Source organism: Calypte anna, chromosome 18 (assembly GCF_003957555.1).
Source record: "Calypte anna isolate BGI_N300 chromosome 18, bCalAnn1_v1.p, whole genome shotgun sequence".
Taxonomy (NCBI): Eukaryota; Metazoa; Chordata; class Aves; order Apodiformes; family Trochilidae; genus Calypte; species Calypte anna.
The window spans coordinates 5,227,373-5,249,093 of NC_044263.1; the positions used below are offsets into that span (position 1 = coordinate 5,227,373).

Genomic DNA, 21,721 nt, shown 5'->3' on the forward strand with positions numbered 1-21,721 from the left:
GTCTTAAGCACTCACCGCCCCCCCTAACTGGCTCCAGGCTGCAGGGTCCTTTCCACAGAGCTATGTGGTGCAAATGAAAAAAATATGGGCAGCAACTAGGAAACTATGATGTGTACAAAAGAACTGTCACCAAAGACATCTGTGAGAAACGACAGGGGAGTCACTGAAGAAGTAGGTCTTGCATCAGAGCACTGTCTGCTCTGACCTGCCTTAGCCTTCTTCAGACTCCATTTTGAAAAATCAACTGGTTGTTCCTCTTCTTCCTCCTGTGTGCTTCACCAGCACACGGTTACACATTCTCTGGCATCTCTGTTGTGCTCAAGGAAGTGGTTGAAAATGAAGCAGCAGCCACGTGCACTCAGCTCAGGGCCGGGAGCCCACCCTCAGGCAGCACTTGCCCTAAGCCCAAATGGGCAGTGCTAATGGGACTGAGACCTGGCCTTGCATCCAGCAGATTCACAGCTCCCTCCTGGCCTCTGCCTCCTGGCCTCTGAGGTCCCACCAAATCACCCATCAGCCTTCACAAAAGCCATTCCCAGAGGAGGACACAAGGCCAAAGCAGAGAGCTTTGGAGGGTGCCCATGTCAGGAGCATCAGCCTGTCACTTGCCTCCCTTCCTCAGTGTCAAAAGCTCAAAATAGCCCCACTCCTGCAAGGCTTCTGTGTGGGGTCACGCCTCTTTGTGTAGATGATACACTTCCACTAATAGCTCCCGAAGACATTCCTGGGCGGGTAGGTTGCCTTCTATATCTCAGCACAGCGTGCTGCCATGCAGGAGCTGGACAACTGTGCCGTGTCCTAAGACGGCAGATGCTATTCTTACCCCAGAGAGGCTTCCTCCAGCACAGCTCTTTTCCCAGCTGAAGTGTTCAAAAGCAGGAGCAGGCCTGAGTGTGCTCTCCCTGATAAGAGTAAATCAAGAGAGGACCCTCTGCAATGATGCTGTGCCAGCCCAGCACCTGGGTGCTCACCATGGTGTGTGCTGTGGCAGGGGGCACACAGCAGCTTCCCAGGTACTTCCAGCAGTCAGCCAGGGCTCAGTGTGGGTTGGATGGGAGCTTCCCTTCTCTTGGAAACCAACAGCTGGAAAAGGCAGGCTGGGCTGTAGCTCTGAAAGTGCATGATTTTACAGCTGCCTGTCCTGGGGTCTCTGTCTAGGTGAAGATAGAGGCAGGGCTTGCTCCAAGGTTCAGCAGCATTGCAGGCAGCCATGGGCCTTTGCTCAGGCTGTGCTCTCACTGAGGTAAGGTGGTGGGGCTGTCCACTAGGGATCCCTCAAGGGCCACTGGAGTATCAGGGCTGCAGGAGCTCTCCTGGCCAGTCCTGTGGCTATAACACAATGGTTATGGAGACTCAGCTCTGCCAGCAGCCTGACTCTGTCAGTCCTTTGTAGAGTTCAGTAAAGCCATCATCAGTGCCTGCTACCAGTAACCACAGGAAATCAGGCAGGGGAAACCAAGGCCCAGAGGTATCAGTTGGGATGTGGCTGTGCCTTTTACCTTGCTGCTTGCTCTGTTTTTCAGATCACACAGACCTTGTCAACTTTATTCTTGGCTTGGGTCTTGTCACCAGATACTGGAGCAATGGACAAGTTCTTTTATAATCCTTGGCAGAAAGATGGCGGCATTATTACCAGGGGTCGGGAGCAGGGATTCCTGTCACAGTGCTCCAGCAGGCTCCTGTCATTCAGAGGGAGCTCAGCCGGGCGGCAGCTGAGCTCAGGGCTCTCTGCTCATGGCACCTATTGCCAGGGGGTGGCAGCATGGGGACACCAACGTGGATCCTCCTCTCAGAGGCTGGACTGCCATAGACCAGCAACTAGTTCTTACTTTAAAACAGCTGCTTCTAAAGCTGCTGAAACTACTCGGGCCACATATCATGACAGAATCACTCCAGCTCTATTAAAATCCAATGAAATGGGTCAGCCGGTCTTATGTTTTCACCACCGGGACAGGATGGCAGCGGAATGGGCCAGAGAAGGTCTGGCAATGAATGTTGGGTGCATCAATCCTGAAAGAAAAGGCCCTGAGCTGACAGAAGCAGCCACTGCTCTTGTGTCCCTTGGGAAGAAGGATATCCAAGTACTTTGGCAGGGTGGCACAGAATCAGACTTAAAAGTCTGTTTGGAAAATTAAAGAAATTGTCCCTAATTTTCAGAAGGAAATTCAGTAAATAGAAATAAATTGGAGGATGAAATGAGGCAGAAAAATGCATGCGATTTGTCATCTGAGTCAGGGAGAAAAGAAGTTGTGGGCAAAAATTTATGCACACTCAGCAATGTCAAACAATTGCAAAAATGTTATAGCTAATGATTAAAAATTTTAGTATAAGTACTCTGTGTGGTGCAGGATATGAATACTTGCTTACCTCAGCAATGGGTTATCTCGGTCAAAGTCTGCATCCCATTGCATAGGGCACATTTTGTAGTCTTCTGAAGCAAGAAAAGTCTTTCTTTAGGTAAGCAGGAGAGGAAACACTTTTACAGGTATAAAGAATATGACTTAGAAGGTGGTTTGGGTAGAAATTCATTTCATCATTCAAGAGATGGAAATGTTAAGACTAGGTGGGAGAGTATGAAAATAATATTGTCAAATTAAAAAGATTTTCATTAAGAGACATAAATTGTTATATTTCCAGTCCTATAACAGTTTAATTTGAAATAAAAAGGATTTTTAGTAAATGTTAAAGAACTATTTGCATCAGAAGAACTGCATGGTACAACAGGGTATCTATAATATTACATGATCTTCTTCAGCCTATGCTTTTAAGGATCTGTTTTTGACAAGCATCTTCCCTGCACTGCCTATATATAAATGGTATCATATGCACTTTTGTAGAAAAGTAACAAATGTATCTATGAACTGTAATGATCATCATGTTTATTTATATATTTACATTTCACAGTCAGCTACTGATCCTTCTTGGAAAAGTTTTTATAATTTCTGAGAGGGTGTGTATATCCCACTTTGACTCATAATACCCACCAAAACTGTGTGGACATTTTAATATCTGATATATGATTTTTATATATTAAAAGCTGGTTTCTCCATCTGACAAGAGTTCCCATGTTAGAGTTCTGGTTATTTGCTTCCCTGAACAAGGGTAGTGTGGGGAATACATTCTAAGGTATATAAAACCAGCAGTTTTTCAAAATTGATAAATAAATAAAGGAGCACTGTAAACCCAGTTTTACAATTTAAAAATGAGAACGATTATGATTTTAATGGACCTATAATGAGACTGTTTTTTTCAGAACTCTAGCTTGTAAAGGATACATCTGTAAGGGTGCAATATGAGCTATAGCAATGTGCTAGTCTAAACAAGACACATCATATATATTTAGAACAGATAGGAAAAAAAGTCACATTTTAGGGTTTTCTTTCATGCTGAACTAATACTAATACTACTCATCACTTGAGGAGACCATAAATTATGACAGATTACTAGGACCTAAATATTATACCAAGAGAAAGGAAATCAAAGACTCTTTCCTTTTAGATATTTATTCCTGTAGCATCAGAATGATAACCATTTGCACTGACACACTGTGGGGTTGGGCTGCCTGTCAGCTGACAAGTGCTAACCAGTCACAGAGAAACTCCTGCTCCAAAAGGACTATCTTGGAGAGAAAGTTTAAAATAGGTACAGTGTGCATGTTCCAACAGAACTGCTGCCTCCCCTCCCTCCTCCTACAAAGGACCTCAGATTTGTGAATTCCTCACCCCCTGGGTGATCCTTCAGTTTAATTGCTGTTTTTACTTCCTAAAATATGTGACTTCATATAAAAATTTGGATGAAGTCTGAAAAAGATATATATTTGTAACAAATATAATAACAAAGTGAATTGAACTGCGTATGTGGATGTTTGCTTTCTATGAGTTAGCTTCAGTGGAAGATCACGATACCATGCCATACAATCAGAGGTCATGTGTTCAAAACATGTTTGGAAAAATTCAGTGGTTAAAAATCCACTGTGAGCTGTCATCATGTCCTGCTCAAGCCTTCCAAAAACACAAATTACTGAGAGAGAGGGGAGTTTTAGGGAAATGCTGCTCTATGTTTCTAATGTTTCTTAGGGAAGATGCTGCTCCTTCCTGAGCAAGTTGAGCTAGGTGGACCTTGGATCTCAAAAGTACTGATTATTTTAGGTTATGCTACAGTTGACTGCAGAGATTAATACTATCTCCTTTCTTCCTTTCTTTTCATTCTCTTTCCTTCCTCCTCTTCCATCTGCTTGCTGTTTAAATTACTTCTTTCTGCTCAGTGGTTTCCCAACGCTCCCACTCACCTGCTCTGTAACAGGAACTCCTCAGCTGCTTTGATGGTTGATAGACAGGGCATCCCAAATTGAGTAATTTCTTTCACCAGAATCTATTGCCCAGATTTCTTCTGCTGGTGTTAGCTGTAGAGACAGTACAAGTATGAGTAGTGAGACACCTGTGGTGCTGATTTGGAAGTTGCCCATACTCCAGTCCCAGATTGTGGTTTTTATTTGCCTCTCATGTTCCGTAAATGCATTCTGAGGACTGCCAAGAGTATCATTCTGTGGAAAGCTACTTAGCAACAAATTTGTCATCAGTGTTCCCCCTAGGACTCATACATTCACTTCCCTTGACATGTAGTCAAGGCAAATCACAACTGCAGTAAGATCTGCAGAAATTAATATCTGAATAGAGAAGAAGGGACAGGGCATTAGCAAGGCCATTATGGCCCCATCATGGCCAACCTGTGACATCCTCTTGTCTTCACTAATGTTCACAGGTAGACCCAGAAATTTTTGCTTACATTTGCCATGGCAAAGAATGGATGGCTCATACTGCTTTTCAGACTGTAGGTTTTTAGCCTCATTAGTTATGATCCTCAGTAGTTCATCCTGGGAAATAATTTATTGCTTCTAGCAATTTTCTTTGCAATTTTCATTCCTTCATCCATGTTTATCAGAAATGTTCGTTTAATGCCACATTTCCTAACCAGATGACACATCAAAATATGCACTGAGCACATTCTGCACATAACATTCAAAGCATGCACCTTGGCAGATAATTGATAAAAAACCTTTTAATATGGAAAATTTACTCTTACCATTTCCAGGGTTCAGTGTCCAGTCACATCCTAGAAGAAGTGTAAGGAAGAGCAGTTTTGCTACAGAGCAGTATTCTGACATTTCTGCTTGTCCTGTGCTAACATTCCTATGAGCTCTCATTTCACACAGAAGGCAGCAGTAATGCTGCTACAGCAGAGGCCGGGCATTCTCTGTCAGATTGTCCATCACATCCTACAGAGCAACCTGTTCTGTCAGGCAGATAAGCCCTACCATTATGACAGCATGGCAAACAACAGCTGAAAATCTGCAAGGAGTGAATTGAGTTCTTTTTAAATTAATATTCTTTTTATTTTTTAAAATCATAAGCAAGTCAGGGAACTTTAGACTCCATCCTCTTTCTAGAAAAGTCGTAAGTGAAGCTATATAGTGGGTTTTGTTTTGGTTTGGTTTTAGTTGTTTGGTTTTTTGTGTTTTTTTTTTAACCTGGAAAGTCCTATATGTTTATGCCTTAGTTCCAAAATAGATATTATGCCATTTATTCGGGGGTGGAGGAGGAAGGGGATATATCTACACCCTGTGGAAGTTACAGACTCTAGTAAGGAAAGGTATTAGACCAGAAGGGTCTTTCAGTAGCTAGGACTCCCATTGCCATACATTTTAAAAGGGCATGTGCTGAGAGGATAAGAGGTAATGGTTTTAAGCTGAAAGACTGTAGAATTATATTAGATCTTAGAAAGGAATTCTTCCCTGTGGGGGTGGTGAGACCCTGTCCCAGGCTGTTGCTGCCCCATCCCTGGATGGAATGCTGGCATGGATGGCTCTGCACTATTTGGGAAGGACAGACTGACAAGGCGAGGTGGTGGTGTTGCTCTTTATGTGTGAGAGCAACTGGAATGTACTGAGTTCCATCCAGGGGGAGAGGTAGAAGGAGTTGAAAGCTTGCAGGTAACAATTAAGGGTCATGCAAATGGGGGTGGAACTCTCGTGAGTGTCTGCTATAGACCATCAACCCAAGCAGGGGCTGATCACTTGGAAGAACTATAAGGATGTTGTAAGACAATGTAGGAAAGCAAAAAGAAAGGCCAAAGCCTGTTAGAACTCAAACTAGTAGAGGAAGTAAAAGGAAACAAGAAGAGCTTCTTCAAATATATCAGTAGTAAAAGGAAGAACAGGGAAAATGTGGGCCCAGTGCTGAATGGGGTGGGAGCCCTGATAACAGAGGATGCAGAGAAGGCAGAGCTGCTGAATGCCTTCTTTGCTTCAGTCTTTATTCCTAGGATCAGCCCTTGTGAACTGCAGACTGGATATGAGAGAGAAAGCCTGGAGGAGGGAAGACACACCACTGGTCAATGAAGACTGGGTTAGAGATCAGATACGCAAATTGAATATACACAAGTCCATGGGCCCTGTTGAGTGTTGAGAGTGCTGGTGGACACTAATCATCCTACCACTCTCCATCATTTTTAATAGATCATGGCAAACAGGAGAGGATGAATGCTACCTTTGTGAATGTAAATAGATGCAAAATCTGTGTAGCTACAGTGCAATGAGCTGCTGCTTTTTGCAGTGCTACACCCAGCCTGTCCCAGTCCCACACAGTTAGGTGAGTGTTTTTCTCAGTGAAGTATCTGCTTGATGTGTTCTGGGTGGATGCCCTGTCCACAGGGGCACTACCTTTAAGCTTGGCTGCTGTAAGGGCAGGCACACTGACCCTCTTCTGAGTTAAGCCACCTTGGTTTGCCAGCAGCTGTCTGCAAACATGTGCAGTGCACATTATTGATAGTAGGTTGAGAAGATAGAGTTGAAAAAGTGCTTGGCTGGGATGCATGTCTGAAAGTATGCTTTTATATACATATATATATGTATATACATGTATGTATATGTATATATATGTATATATATGAGGGAGTTCAACTGTATGGGTCACACCTTTTGTAACATGAAAAATTAATCATGAGATAAAGGCAATTTAATTAAATGTATTATGAATATCTCGTTTTAGGTCGCAGCCCTGAACGTGACATTTAAAACCTGTTTTAGTGTGGTTTTAAGTGCATTTGTTTAACATTACTTTTAGAAAATATCTCATATTTGATTGCACTATAGGTCAATTCTTAAACAGCCCATTTTTCATCTATGTCCACAATTGTATGTGAGCCAGTCAAAGCTGCTTTTCCCTCACACCCTAACTAGTGGTTTCATGAAGCACTCACTGACAGTGTCCACAAATATAGGTTTGGTAACACAACCTAAAAGAACATTTTCCCACTCTGTATGGAATACCTGTAGTCTCCTATTGGTGTTACATTCATTGCTTTAGAAGTCCCATAGCTGGTGTTACTATCCTGAGAACACAGCTGTTAAGAAATGAGGAGAGACTTGCTGACAGGCCTCAAGCAGGAAACGTGAGGGACGTGAATTCCCTGAACAGCATGAACATGGAGAAATATTAACACAGGACTTCAGGGGTGGACATGGAAAAAGCTGGAAGGAATTCAGCTTCCCAATTTCCTCCTCATTTGCATGCAATTTGTTTGGCATGAGTCTAGCTCTACAGCCAAAAGGTAGAGAAGGTTATTATTGGAATGCCTCATCTTTCTCCAAGGATCTGCGAGTGGTAACTGAACATGCAGGGAAATTTGGCAGGCTTCTATTCCTAAATGAAGAATTATTTTGTGGAGGTTGTTTGATGAAATCAGATTATAAATGTTCTCCATATTAATGTACTGTGCTTGACAAGAATTAAAAATTACCACACCTGTTCTCTGGTAATAGGTAGCTCACTTCCATGTGAAAAATTAACCTTTTGAAATATTCCCCTGTCCCTGTAACTTGTGTAGTGAACTCAGGAGTGAGCTCTGGATTTGGATTCCAGTCTGGGGCTCAAAAAGTGAGTGCTGCAGTGCCAGAGCACTCTTAGAATGGGTTTCCGTAGCACAGGCCATTTTTATTGCTGTATCATTCACTGGACCACAGACATTGTTTTTCTAACATCTACCATCTTCCTTGTGTTGTTCACCAAGATAGTTAAATGACTGAAATGCAAATGACCAGGAGAAGAATGTGTTTAGATCTTGATGATCTGTAGAAGTTTAAATGATCCTTAGACAACAACCTTTCCTAGAACATAGCCACTTAATCTCTTGGACTACCAGCAGATCTCCATTTCCCAAACCATCAGCATTACACAGGATTTCCTGCTACCTCTGATAATCTGGTACAGCCATGCCTGTGTTGTTAGATTTTTCTGTGACTGTGAGTGTTCAATCATGCATATTCTGATGGCACAGTAGTGCTTGAAAGAGTATTTATCATAGCAGATCATATCTGGATTTATACATTGAGATACGTGCGACTGTGCATACAAGCATGGCAGGAAAAGTAAGGCATGCTGATTTGAGGAGCTGTAGGGAGGAAGGGGCTATTGGAGATTCTGTAACTTCAGATTTGATAGAGGGAAATGGTTATTTATGCAGACAATAATCTGAGTAAGCATACATAAAATGCAAGGAAAAATATAAGAGAGTGAACAGTGAGAAAACAGAGCTTTTGAGGAATGCCTTTTAAAATGCAAAAGTCATAAATATTATTTTCATAAATGTATGAACTAATCATATAGTATCTATGCATGCTCAACTGTATGTTTTAATTTGATACCTCAAAAGTCAGCTCAGGAATCTATTCAAGGGATCCATTTCAAAGTAGAGGCTCCCATTACTTGGGATCAGGCTTTCAACTCACTGTATGTGAAACTCTCTCAGCCCCTGAGAATGTCCTATACTGAAACCTCAGATATAACACATTTTGACTTTCTGTGTTTTTAGAAAATACCACTGAAAAGTGGACCCTAACAACAAATATTTTCTGTTTTTTTAACATACTTTTCCTGCTCCTCTCAATGAAGGTCTTCCTAAAGAATTATGGACATTATAATCCCCGTTGCCTGCCTTAAACGTTGTGGAATATACATACCAAGGAAACTACCATGGATCAAGGAACAAATCACTGAGAAAGCCAGCAATAGGAGCCATAAATCCCTGCATCCAAGTTCTCTAAGTGCCTTGAGTTGTCTAGATTCTCTCCTTAACACTCTTGACAAATTATTTATAGATGTATTCACATAGTCAGTAATATATAAAAATGTTCTAATTATATCATTCAAATCCAATGACAATTATGCCCTTAGTTTGCCAGACAATGCTTTACCAAAGAAGGTTTGCCAGAAATGTTATGACCGAAGAAAGAGGGAGCATATACAGCATCTGCAAACCAGACGCTATAAAATCTCCCAGGGATAAGTCTGGGCTGTCCCCACAGAAGGCTCCAAGGTAAGTGACTGAATTTTGTGATCTTTAAGAAAGAGGACAATGTCTTTGCAATATCCCATTCCATTTCTCCAGTGTCTGGCAACCATTTCCTTGAAGGAGTGCCCATGTGAAAAAAAATTTTGAATATAAATTCAACCTAAATTTTTCTCTGGAATTGCATGCAGCAATAAGAAACAACTGCCATTTCCATTTTACAGGGTTGGCCAGTTTTCAGGATACAAGCCATTCTCCAAAGGTAACACCCTGAATAATGCACTCCTAACCTATAGTCTAAGGCAGGACTTTTAAACAGCTGCATGAGTTGTCTTTGTATATTTCTGCTGAGTTTCGCTTAGGCCAGAATGTTGAAAAGAGGAAAAATCTAAAAAATGTAGTAATTTTTCATTTTTAGCACACAATGTAATACTTTTAGTACTATGTTGAAGATTCATCACTCGTATCAAGGACCAGAACAGAAAGTGATTTCCTCTGGCTGTAGATTCTTTTATGTGATGACCTCAAATATGGTCGAATTCATCAAGGTGAGTTGCCATACTGTAGACAGTATACAGATGATGTTCTGTTTACTGTTTCAAGATCTATGTGTTTCAGAAGGCTGTCTCACTCTTGAGTTGAACTTATGTACGTTTATGTTAAAATCAAACTGGTTTTCAGTGGTTGCATCTAAAGAGATTCTGAGACAGTATCTAACAATTCATTAGCTAAAGAGGAAGGTGTTTTCTCAGCGATAAAGATTCTTCTTCTTTCCAGCCTTCCACAAAATTGTTTCTTTTTTTCCTCCATCAGACACTTCTGCTGTCGTGCTTTCAATAAAACGCAGCCATGGCCTCTGGAGACTCTGAGATGGCTGTTTTTGGGGAAGCGGCTCCCTACCTCCGGAAGTCGGAGAAGGAAAGAATTGCAGCCCAGAACAAACCTTTTGATGCCAAGTCATCCGTCTTTGTGGTGCATCCAAAGGAATCCTTTGTGAAAGGTACAATCCAGAGCAGAGAAACAGGAAAGGTCACTGTCAAGACTGAAGGTGGAGAAGTGAGTGAAAAACAAAGCTGAAGGACTCCATTTGATTACCACTCTGGACTCAGCTGACAGACATATATCTCTCTTCCTTGGCAGACCCTAACCGTGAAGGAAGATCAAGTCTTCTCCATGAACCCTCCCAAGTATGATAAAATCGAGGACATGGCCATGATGACCCACCTCCATGAACCCGCTGTGCTGTACAACCTCAAAGAGCGTTATGCAGCCTGGATGATCTACGTAAGTACCAGCCACAGTCTCCCTTTGGGCAGCTAGCAGGAACTACTCTGCTAGGCTAAGTGGAGCCAACGGGCTGTCTCCTTTCCTCACAGACCTACTCGGGTCTCTTCTGTGTCACTGTCAACCCCTACAAGTGGTTGCCCGTGTACAACCCAGAGGTGGTGTTGGCCTACCGAGGCAAGAAGCGCCAGGAGGCCCCTCCACACATCTTCTCCATCTCTGACAATGCCTATCAGTTCATGCTCACTGGTGAGTTCTTGATATACTTTCGGCTGCACTTGTAATGAACTATCTGTAGAGCAAAATGTAGAGTATTCTCTGGAAATACGGAGCAACATTTAAAATACTGTATGTATGACATTAATGGAAGATTAATGCACTTAACTGTAATGATCTGTGTGAATTGAGTATGTCTGTTCCCATTAGAACAGATAAAGACCTGGACCTAATGAAAATAATCTAGGAGTAAATTACCTGGAAAGAAGACACCTATTTTGTGTTGTACACTTAACTGACTGTACTGGGATCTTACATATATGCATAAGTTTATGTATCAATCACTAAACTGGACTCAGCTGGAAAGTGCTGAGTACAAGAATATCACACATACTGTATAATTTATGTGTGTGCAGTCAATTAAAATTTGCAAGCATCATTGCTAAGAAGTAAAGCAGAGTATCTTCACATTCAAGAGGTACATAATCTTCACTTGATTGTTACAAAAATGTCACTCATGATAGAAAAAATGATTGGGTGTTTTAAGTACATGCAGCCTTTAATGGTTACACTGCAGCTGTAACTTGTGCAAATGTGTATCAGTTGCACCTCTCTCAATGTCAAGCAAAAACTCATTGAATGTCTTTAAAAAAGTTCTTTCTGCTTTCTCCTCTTCCTTCCACCTCTTATTTTAAATTCCCTATGAGTGCATTGAAACAAAAAAAGTGCAGGACTGTAAACATTCTTTCCCTGTTCTTAGATAGAACGGGATAAAGAACAGATAGACCCAGAGTAGAAAAATTAAATATGAACCTTGTGATCTTAGGAGTATATAATTTCAGCATATATAGGGGTTAAAAAAAAAAAATTAAAAATAGTGAATGATGTTTGTTGGACATTTCTAAAGCTCATAACACCACCATATTTCTGTAGTATTATTGGGAAAACCTTCAGATTCATGCTGTCAAAGACCAAACTCAGTATTTTCATTCAACGTATTTCTCTAATCAGAGAGAAATAAATATCCTGATAAGAAGACAATATCCTGAAAGACATAGGACTAGAAAAGCTATTTGGAAGTGATGTTTTTACTGATCCACTTGATAATACTTTAAGGACTATTGGGATCATAAAAACCATCCTAGGGCTTTTCACTCTCCCTCCCTTCTTTGGAACTTTCAGTTCATGTTTTCCTCCCAGTTTCTAAGTTCTCTGTTATGCATGAGCACTAGCAAATGCTTTCTTATCTCTTCCTCTTTCATAGATCGTGAGAACCAGTCGATCCTGATCACGTAAGTACCTCACTGTTCAGGTCCCTGTGGGGCTGCCCAGTGCCAGGGGACCTCCTGCCTGATCACACACTCTCTGCTTCTCTCTTTGGTTTGACAGCGGAGAATCCGGTGCAGGGAAGACTGTGAACACAAAGCGTGTCATCCAGTACTTTGCAACAATTGCAGCGAGTGGGGAGAAGAAGAAGGAGGACACATCTGGCAAAATTAAGGTAAATTAATAGATAATGGCTTGAACCAATGTTTTCTTCTGTTCTGAAAGGATAACAGCAATCATTACCCTTCTGTAGGGAACGCTTGAGGATCAAATCATCAGCGCCAACCCACTGCTGGAGGCCTTTGGAAACGCCAAGACCGTGAGGAACGACAATTCCTCACGTTTTGTAAGTTGTGGCTTTGGACAAAATCTCTTCCTCTCATGAAGAGATAAGTGAAGGGCTCTAGTAGTATTCCACATAAAACAGATGACAAAAGAATCCATCCAGGCTGAAACGCTGCTTCTTCTCCCGAACAGGGCAAATTCATCAGAATCCACTTTGGAGCTACTGGCAAATTGGCTTCTGCTGACATTGAAACTTGTAAGAGACCCCATAGCCTGACCCCATTACTATCTGAATTCCCACCTCTATGTACAGTCTTGTGTCTGACTCTTCCTGCTGTCCTTGCCAGATCTGCTGGAGAAGTCCAGAGTCACTTTCCAGCTCAAGGCAGAAAGAAGCTACCACATATTTTATCAAATCATGTCCAACAAGAAGCCAGAGCTAATTGGCAAGTAAATCACTAACATTTTTGAAGATACATCACTGAACAATAGCCCCTCAAGTTATCTGTAAAGCTAAAGTAAGACTGTGTTTTCCCCTTTGTTTCTTTCAGACATGCTTCTCATTACCACCAACCCTTATGATTTCCACTTTGTGAGTCAAGGTGAAATCACTGTTCCCAGTATTGATGACCAGGAGGAACTGATGGCTACAGATGTATGTAACTTACTAAGCAGGTCATCTGGTGGATGGGAACCCTGGTACATATACCTTTACTTTACTGTGTCCATTACCAGAGTGCTATTGACATCCTGGGATTCAGTGCTGATGAAAAGATGGCCATCTACAAGCTGACAGGGGCTGTCATGCACTATGGGAACTTGAAGTTCAAGCAGAAACAACGAGAAGAGCAGGCAGAGCCTGATGGCACAGAAGGTATCTGCAGATTCAGCAACCTTACCAAGAGAGATTTTCTTTGCGAGATAAGGGAATAGATAGATTTCAGTCTTTACATAGACAAAAGTGTAAACTTAAAAAAATTAAATTGTTAAAAGGCTAGATGACTGTGGAGATCTGTATCTCATCTAATGAGACTCCTATTCACCTTCACAAATTGGTGGGAACTCTAATGTGAGATGTGTAATTGATTAATCTCTGGTACAGCAGGAAGGACAGTACATGCCTCTAGCTCTCTTGATGAATTCACTTGCTATGAGACCAGAAAGAAAGTGTGAAATCTCATTCATTCCTGAATAAGGAATTCTTCTCTTGAAGAACATTTGTAGAAACTGAGGCTCAGAAAGTGCTATAGACTCTCAATCCTGAAAATAACAAGAAATAAGCTTCGTAATTTTGACTCAGTAAGGGTGAACACTGTTGTTAAATTTGAGACCTTCAGTCAAGGACAAAACCTCAGGAACTATGCAATATTTCTTTATCTCTCACACTTTTCTGGTATTTAGTTGCTGACAAGACTGCCTACCTGATGGGCCTGAACTCAGCTGACTTGCTCAAGGCACTGTGCTACCCCAGAGTCAAGGTGGGGAATGAATATGTGACCAAAGGTCAAACTGTGCAGCAGGTAGGAAATGTGGTAACCTGAAACATGCTTTGATGGTTCCTGTTGATTGTCTCCTGCTGAGTGCAACAACTTCCAAATCTTTTTACTTGCTTTAGGTGAACAATTCAGTGGGTGCTCTAGCAAAGGCTGTGTATGAGAAGATGTTCTTGTGGATGGTTGTTCGTATTAACCAACAGCTGGATACCAAGCAGCCCAGACAGTACTTCATTGGTGTGCTGGACATTGCTGGCTTTGAGATCTTTGATGTAAGGAACACAGTTTTCCTAGAATTTTCATGGAAGGCCGATTGACAGTAAAGGGAATTTTGGGACACATTTTTAATGCAAGTCAGTATCTTCCTACACTTACTTGTAGGGCATTTGGAATCACCTCTTTTAATTCTGCAAAAAATAACGATCTAATCTTCTGATTACACTGAATTTGAAACCTCTGTTTGCTGAACATGAAACCTATCCTAGGAAAATAACACAGGAAAAATACCCACAAAGAGGCCTTGTATTTAAAGTATCATCCATGATGAATTAGGATTGTGCAAGAAAAGACCTTGCTATTATTGCTGAATCTTGCTAATGTTGCATGTTTGGTTTTGCTTTTTGGGTATTTTTTTATGTCTGGCAGTACAATAGCTTTGAACAGTTGTGCATCAACTTCACCAATGAGAAACTGCAACAGTTCTTCAACCACCACATGTTCGTGCTGGAGCAGGAGGAGTACAAGAAGGAAGGAATTGAATGGACATTCATTGATTTTGGGATGGACCTGGCTGCCTGCATTGAGCTCATTGAGAAGGTATCCTTCCTTTTCAAGGGTATTATATGTTGGACTTTCCATTCTTTCCTAGATTTGAGTTGTTGTTTGTTTTTTTTTTTATATATATACGCCCTGTGGAAGTGGCGATAGAGTGGAAGTGGTTTTGGAATTAACACTTAGATGTAAGGACTTTTGGTGATAATATGAATTTCCAAATTATAAAATGAAAGTTAAAAAGAAGACTGTCGTGGTTTGTAAGTACCAAGCAGTAAAGAAGTTTTATGAAGAGGATATTGCAATGCCATATTTGTAATTTTTTTCATCAGTAAATGTATTTACATAGGTTCAAATGAAATAGTAGCACTGAAAATAGTTGAGCCTTCATTTTCTCTGACTTACTGTCATGAAATGCATGGGGACAGCTTTTTCTTCTGACTCCAGCAACTTTGTAACCAAATGGGTTTTCCATTCTAACCTTTTTCTCTGTCTTGTCTGTTGTAATGTCTTCCAGCCCATGGGCATCTTCTCCATCCTGGAAGAGGAGTGCATGTTCCCCAAGGCAACTGACGCCTCTTTCAAGAACAAGCTCTATGACCAGCATCTGGGCAAGTCCAACAACTTCCAGAAACCCAAGCCTGCCAAAGGCAAGGCTGAGGCCCACTTCTCCCTGGTGCACTATGCTGGAACAGTGGATTACAACATCACTGGATGGCTGGAGAAGAACAAGGACCCTCTGAATGAAACTGTCATTGGGTTGTATCAGAAATCATCTGTGAAGACACTGGCCTTACTCTTTGCCAGCTATGGTGGAGCAGATGCAGGTCAGCTCTGTGAGAACTGTATATTCATTGTGGTACAATGTTGACACAGAATTCAAACAGTAAACACTAAACATTTCAAATAGGTTTGTATTTTGCAGTCTCTAAAATGCAACTTCTGTATTTTAATACTTTTTCTTTTCTTTTCTTCCATGTGCAGAGGCTGGTGGTAGCAAAAAGGGTGGCAAGAAGAAGGGTTCTTCTTTCCAGACAGTCTCAGCTCTCTTCAGGGTAGAGTACTGCATATTTATCTCTTTTTAATATGATGAAAGGGAGCAAGCTAACATTAAGTTTGAAAGGGCTATTATGCATTACTGTAACAGGAGTAAAATTCTTCAGAAATTCCATATCAGGTTTTCCAGTACCAGTTTTAATATTGCTAATATGTTATGTTCAAAAATAAGTATTAATTTTTCAAAGATCATGAAATTTTTTTTACCACTCCTGCAGTAGTGTGAGGTTGACATGTTTTGAAATTGAGAATCCCCTTATAAGCATTTTACAATGATGCATTTATCTGATTAAACAAAGCCCTCACTTTTTTTAATTTGAGTAGATCATCTTTAACAGGTAGAACATGAGAAAACCTGAAGTTTTTTGTGAAAGTGTGAAACTGCATATTAGTTTCCACTTTATTGAGAGCAATACAGTGGCATTTAAGTCTTTAAAAATTATTTTCAGTGTCTTCAAAGAGAAGAAATATTTACTTGCTGTAGCTATACTTTATTGTTCTGAAGCCCAGCTAATTTGGAGAAATTATAAAGTCACTACAATAAGCTTGATTCATTGAACACTAGGCATAGGAAGCTCACATTACTAACTGATCCCTCTAGGAGAACTTAAACAAGCTGATGACCAACCTACGGAGCACTCACCCCCATTTTGTCCGTTGCATCATCCCAAATGAAACAAAAACACCTGGTAAGATGCTCATGCTCATGTATCCTCTGATACAACTGTTCCTATGAACCAGAAATGGAGGTAATAATTTACATTCTGAATTGCCAGGTGCAATGGAACATGAACTGGTACTTCACCAGCTGCGCTGTAACGGTGTGCTGGAAGGGATCAGAATTTGCAGGAAAGGTTTCCCCAGCAGAGTTCTCTATGCTGACTTCAAACAGAGGTAAGAGCATCATTAAAAGCAATGCTCGTTCATCTGTATAGGCTCATTCCAGATGGATTCTGTTGTCAAAAAATAGCTGTATGTGAGCTGGTAGAGTTTCAGAAGCTAGTGTGTGTTTGTTGGTTGGGAAAAAAAACAGCCTTATTTTCTACTTTCTCTTTTCAAAGATACAAGGTGCTTAATGCCAGTGCTATCCCAGAGGGACAGTTCATTGATAGTAAGAAGGCTTCTGAGAAGCTTCTTGGGTCAATTGATGTGGACCACTCCCAGTACAAATTTGGTCACACCAAGGTACAAACCCTCCTTGGCTCACTGCATGCCTGTGCTTTGTTCTACCTGTCACTTATGTGATGCAACATTCCCTTTCTCAAGGTGTTCTTCAAAGCTGGGCTGCTGGGACTCCTGGAGGAAATGCGGGATGAGAAGCTGGCCCAGCTCATCACCCGCACACAAGCAAGGTGCAGAGGCTTCCTGATGAGAGTGGAGTACCAGAGAATGGTGGAGAGGAGGTAGGCATTCCTCATCTTCAGTTGAAGTCACTGTACTTGGAGGAAAGTGCTAGCTTAGTTAGTTTCATCATACTGAAAATATTCAATATATATATTGATATATATATATATTAATTATGATTCAGGGAGTCCATTTACTGCATCCAGTACAACATTCGTGCATTCATGAATGTCAAGCACTGGCCCTGGATGAAGCTGTTCTTCAAGATCAAGCCCTTGCTGAAGAGTGCTGAATCTGAGAAGGAAATGGCCAATATGAAACAAGAGTTTGAGAAAACTAAGGAAGAGCTTACAAAGTCTGAGGCCAAGAGGAAGGAGCTGGAGGAGAAAATGGTGGTCCTGCTGCAGGAGAAAAATGACCTGCAGCTCCAAGTGCAGGCGGTGAGTTTATCACCATTAATTTTTCTCTCAGAGAAGAAGTGCATATATTCAGACTGTGTTTAAAATGTAGAAGATCAGACTACTGAATACGAAAGGTCAGATATTTTTTGCATTATCCATCATGTTTATGTATCCACCAAGTTTAGGAAAGAAGTGTCTGGCAGTAGCATAAAGAGCACGATGACAGCCATTGAAAAAAAGCAGGGAGCTCCAAATGGGAAGATGAAAAAGGCAGACAGAGCTAGCCAACATGAAATACTCAGAGCAGACTTCTGCCTGAACCCCCATCTACCTCTAAGCCAATGAATCTTGCAGAAGTTATCTCCATCTCACCAGGATGTAGAACAATGGAGTCATTTTAGAGTGTAAATTCAAGTCAGAGTTGAAAGTGGTACTTTTGAATTCAGATCTGGACTGTTAGCTTTTAGTTGAAAACAATATTCTTGGAAATGCATCCAAGGTCTTTCAGCACTAGGTAAATGAGCAATTCTTACAGCTGCAACATCTGGAAGATGTTTTTAGGAGAGAAAAAAATGGTTTTGAATCAATATTGTTTCCAACAGAGAAGCTGTATAATGAAACCCAGGAAAACCAAACCAAACCAACCAACCAAACAAGCAAACAAAAAACCCCAAACAATACCCTCCAAGATTAAAATTGATTCAGGAGATGCCAACTTTACACCCCATATTAGCACATTCTTATATAGAAAAGTTTAGAAAACAAGCTCAGAAAATCTGTCTTTCCATAGGAAGCAGATAGCTTGGCTGATGCTGAAGAAAGATGTGACCAGCTCATCAAAACTAAAATCCAGCTAGAAGCCAAAGTTAAAGAGGTGACTGAAAGGGCTGAGGATGAGGAGGAAATTAATGCTGAGCTGACAGCCAAGAAGAGGAAACTGGAGGATGAATGTTCAGAGCTGAAGAAAGATATTGATGACCTTGAGTTGACATTAGCCAAGGTTGAGAAGGAAAAACATGCAACTGAAAACAAGGTATGAAGCAGATGTCACTCTCCCTCATGAAAAGATTGTTGTTTTGTTATACAGTATCAGCTTTTAAACAACATTTTTTGTCTGCAACTGCTCCCTTCTCAAAGGTGAAAAACCTCACAGAGGAGATGGCAGCCCTGGATGAGACCATTGTGAAGCTGGCAAAGGAGAAGAAAGCCCTCCAAGAGGCCCATCAGCAGACGCTAGATGACCTGCAAGCAGAGGAGGACAAAGTCAATACTCTGACCAAAGCAAAGAGCAAGCTGGAGCAGCAAGTGGATGATGTAAGCACACAGGCATAGAGCAAGAACAGGACAGGTGTGGAGTTAGACCGGCTGGTAGAACATGGATGGTCTTGTTTGTTGTAGCTGGAAGGGTCCCTGGAGCAAGAGAAGAAACTGCGCGTGGACCTCGAGAGAGCCAAGAGGAAACTGGAAGGAGACCTGAAGCTGTCCCATGACAGCATAATGGACCTGGAAAATGATAAACAGCAGCTGGATGAGAAACTGAAGAAGTAAGTGTGGCTGTGAGACACCTGAGGGCTAGGCTGGTGCACTTTGGTGGTTTTGTTCAGGCAATAACAGGGTTTGCCTTGCCCCAAGGAAAGACTTTGAAATCAGCCAGATCCAGAGCAAAATTGAGGATGAGCAAGCCCTGGGCACCCAGTTACAGAAGAAGATCAAGGAGCTGCAGGTGAGTCTCTGTTCCTTTCCCTTTCTCCCCCAGTCTCAGGTATGGTAGGAGTAGAGTGTGGGTGTGAAGGGCTGTTCCCAATGTTCCCCAGGCTCGTATTGAGGAACTGGAGGAAGAAATCGAGGCTGAGCGAACATCTAGGGCAAAAGCAGAGAAGCAGCGGTCTGACCTCTCCAGGGAGCTAGAGGAGATCAGCGAGCGCCTGGAAGAAGCAGGAGGAGCTACCTCAGCTCAGATTGAGATGAACAAGAAGCGTGAGGCAGAATTTCAGAAGATGCGCCGTGACCTGGAAGAGGCCACGCTGCAGCACGAAGCCACGGCTGCCGCCCTGCGGAAGAAGCACGCGGACAGCACGGCTGAGCTTGGGGAGCAGATTGACAACCTGCAACGGGTGAAGCAGAAGCTGGAGAAGGAGAAGAGTGAGCTGAAGATGGAGATTGATGACCTGGCCAGTAACATGGAGTCTGTCTCCAAAGCCAAGGTACAGAGCTTCTGTCAGGTTACTAGCCTATGATATATGATGTGATATTTGATTTTGAATGTTCCATTTTGCTGTCAGACATTATTCTGTGGATCCTCATCATGAGGTGGATGTTATAATTTAGTGATAGTATTCTTTCCTTTCATGCATTCAATATAAAGGCAAACTTGGAGAAAATGTGTCGTACACTAGAAGACCATTTGAGTGAGATTAAGACAAAAGAAGAGGAGCATCAGCGCATGATCAATGACCTCAATGCTCAAAGAGCTCGTTTGCAGACAGAAACAGGTAACACACCCCCACACCCCTGCACAATGGGAGAATCTGTAACTGACACTGACAGGAAAAAAAATGATGTTTTACTTAAATTATTCTGTGCTCTGTAAGGTGACATACAGTGCTTTAAAGACAGAAAGATTTAGTATTGCTTTTTAAATTACAGTGTATCTGTAATCTTTCTCAGGTGAATATTCACGCCAGGTGGAAGAAAAAGATGGTTTGATATCTCAGTTATCCAGAGGCAAGCAGGCATTTACTCAACAGATTGAGGAACTAAAGAGACATTTAGAGGAAGAAATAAAGGTAACAATATTTCTGACTTTGAATTCAGATTCTATTGTATTGCATTAATATTTCACGCTCTCACATAAAATCAGAATACGGAAGTAATGTAATTTTAATTTGACAATTCTTAAATTAGATGTATAGTTTTTCCACCTTCCTCTCTGGTGTGTGAGGAAAAGCTGTAGAGGGTATCTCATCTAACCTGTTGCTGAGCCAGAAAAGGACACCTCTGGGTTTGAGATATATCTAAAATCTGCTTTTCTTAATTCTACTTTTCTATAACAGAAGCTGAAAACTTAGAACACATTTTAAAGGATTCAACAATTCCCAGATTTATGGTTATTTTACCCACAGCTTTCCTGTGGTAACATTCTAGATAACATGAAAAAATTATTTTCATTTCATGAATGAAACAATAAGAGATTCTCAGAAATGGAATCAATACACGGTTTTCCATGGGCTGAATTTAAATGTCAGCTTCAAAGAGTATTCAACAACTTTGTTCAAATTAACTTTTTACTTTCTCAAAGGCAATTTAGTTCACCAATCCAAATATCCTTTCCAGGCCAAGAATGCCCTGGCCCACGCCCTGCAGTCTGCTCGCCACGACTGTGACTTGCTGCGGGAGCAGTACGAGGAGGAGCAGGAGGCCAAGGGGGAGCTGCAGCGTGCCCTGTCCAAGGCCAACAGTGAAGTGGCCCAGTGGAGAACCAAATATGAGACAGATGCTATTCAGCGCACAGAGGAGCTGGAGGAGGCCAAGTATGTGGGGAGTGATAGCATCTGAAGAAGCTGGGGGGAATGAAAATTCAAACTGGAAAAGACACAATAGTATAGTTTAAGGAATAAGTCAAGGATTTGCTTTGGGGAAAGATAACAGAAAGATTGTAGGATATTTCTTGTTGAAAGTTTAGTGGTTTAGTATAAGTCAAACGAAAAAAAGCATAAAGTTACCTTTCCACTCTGTGCAACATTAGACTTAAGCATGTTCAGTTCACATTCATTTAACCATGTTCTTGCAGAAATCATAACAGTTCCTCCGTGTTAACTCTCAGTTGTGCTTACCTCCTCCCAGGAAGAAGCTGGCACAGCGCCTGCAGGATGCAGAGGAACATGTTGAAGCTGTCAATGCCAAATGTGCTTCCCTGGAAAAGACAAAGCAGAGGCTGCAGAATGAAGTGGAGGACTTGATGATTGATGTGGAGAGATCAAACGCTGCCTGCGCAGCTCTGGATAAGAAGCAGAGGAACTTTGACAAGGTCTTGTGGGCTCCAGCCCTGGGGCTCCTGGGCAGAGCCTCCCCTCCTGATTGTCACCTCCATACTCATGCCCCATTTCTCTTCAGATCCTGGCAGAATGGAAGCAGAAGTATGAGGAAACGCAGGCTGAGCTGGAAGCCTCCCAGAAGGAGTCTCGCTCGCTCAGCACGGAG

The 21,721-nt window shown here is 41.7% G+C and overlaps 2 protein-coding genes and 1 long non-coding RNA gene across 5 annotated transcripts in view; 2 read left to right on the forward strand and 1 right to left on the reverse strand.

Moving 5' to 3' along the window:
* The window catches only part of LOC115599304, a 57,207-nt gene that overhangs the window by 26,632 nt on the left and 8,854 nt on the right, over positions 1 to 21,721 (reverse strand). For all 3 annotated transcript variants that reach the window (XR_003988297.1, XR_003988298.1, XR_003988296.1), the window contains exons 3-4: positions 4,289 to 4,402; positions 2,368 to 2,431 (exon numbers count right to left, since the gene is read on the reverse strand). This is a non-coding gene — a long non-coding RNA (uncharacterized LOC115599304). The remainder of the gene's footprint in view (positions 1 to 2,367; positions 2,432 to 4,288; positions 4,403 to 21,721) is intronic.
* LOC103529092 (myosin heavy chain, skeletal muscle, adult) overlaps positions 10,180 to 21,721 on the forward strand; it is a 48,893-nt gene continuing 37,351 nt past the window's right edge. Inside the window, exons 1-4 of the mRNA XM_030461694.1 lie at positions 10,180 to 10,401; positions 10,486 to 10,629; positions 10,722 to 10,878; positions 12,110 to 12,137. Coding sequence (XP_030317554.1) covers positions 10,195 to 10,401; positions 10,486 to 10,629; positions 10,722 to 10,878; positions 12,110 to 12,137 — 536 coding nt within the window. The 5' untranslated portion in view covers positions 10,180 to 10,194. The remainder of the gene's footprint in view (positions 10,402 to 10,485; positions 10,630 to 10,721; positions 10,879 to 12,109; positions 12,138 to 21,721) is intronic.
* Positions 12,995 to 19,773, forward strand: LOC103529208 (myosin heavy chain, skeletal muscle, adult-like). Its single transcript, XM_030461700.1, has 17 exons — positions 12,995 to 13,111; positions 13,192 to 13,330; positions 13,858 to 13,976; positions 14,072 to 14,221; positions 14,595 to 14,765; positions 15,238 to 15,547; positions 15,705 to 15,775; positions 16,378 to 16,465; positions 16,553 to 16,670; positions 16,838 to 16,961; positions 17,043 to 17,179; positions 17,305 to 17,560; positions 18,312 to 18,554; positions 18,659 to 18,835; positions 18,920 to 19,065; positions 19,154 to 19,244; positions 19,336 to 19,773. Exons 1-17 carry the CDS (start codon positions 13,010 to 13,012, stop codon positions 19,756 to 19,758), a joined length of 2,865 nt encoding a protein of 954 aa, XP_030317560.1. The 5' UTR covers positions 12,995 to 13,009; the 3' UTR covers positions 19,759 to 19,773.

Excerpts from the sequence above, each read along its gene's own strand:
- LOC103529208 (XM_030461700.1), top strand. The coding sequence starts at position 13,010 with ATGCTTCTCATTACCACCAACCCTTATGATTTCCACTTTGTGAGTCAA. Across the intron at positions 15,548-15,704 it reads CTATGGTGGAGCAGATGCAG|AGGCTGGTGGTAGCAAAAAG; the intron begins GTCAGCTCTGTG and ends TTCCATGTGCAG. Across the intron at positions 19,245-19,335 it reads AGAAGATCAAGGAGCTGCAG|GCTCGTATTGAGGAACTGGA; the intron begins GTGAGTCTCTGT and ends AATGTTCCCCAG.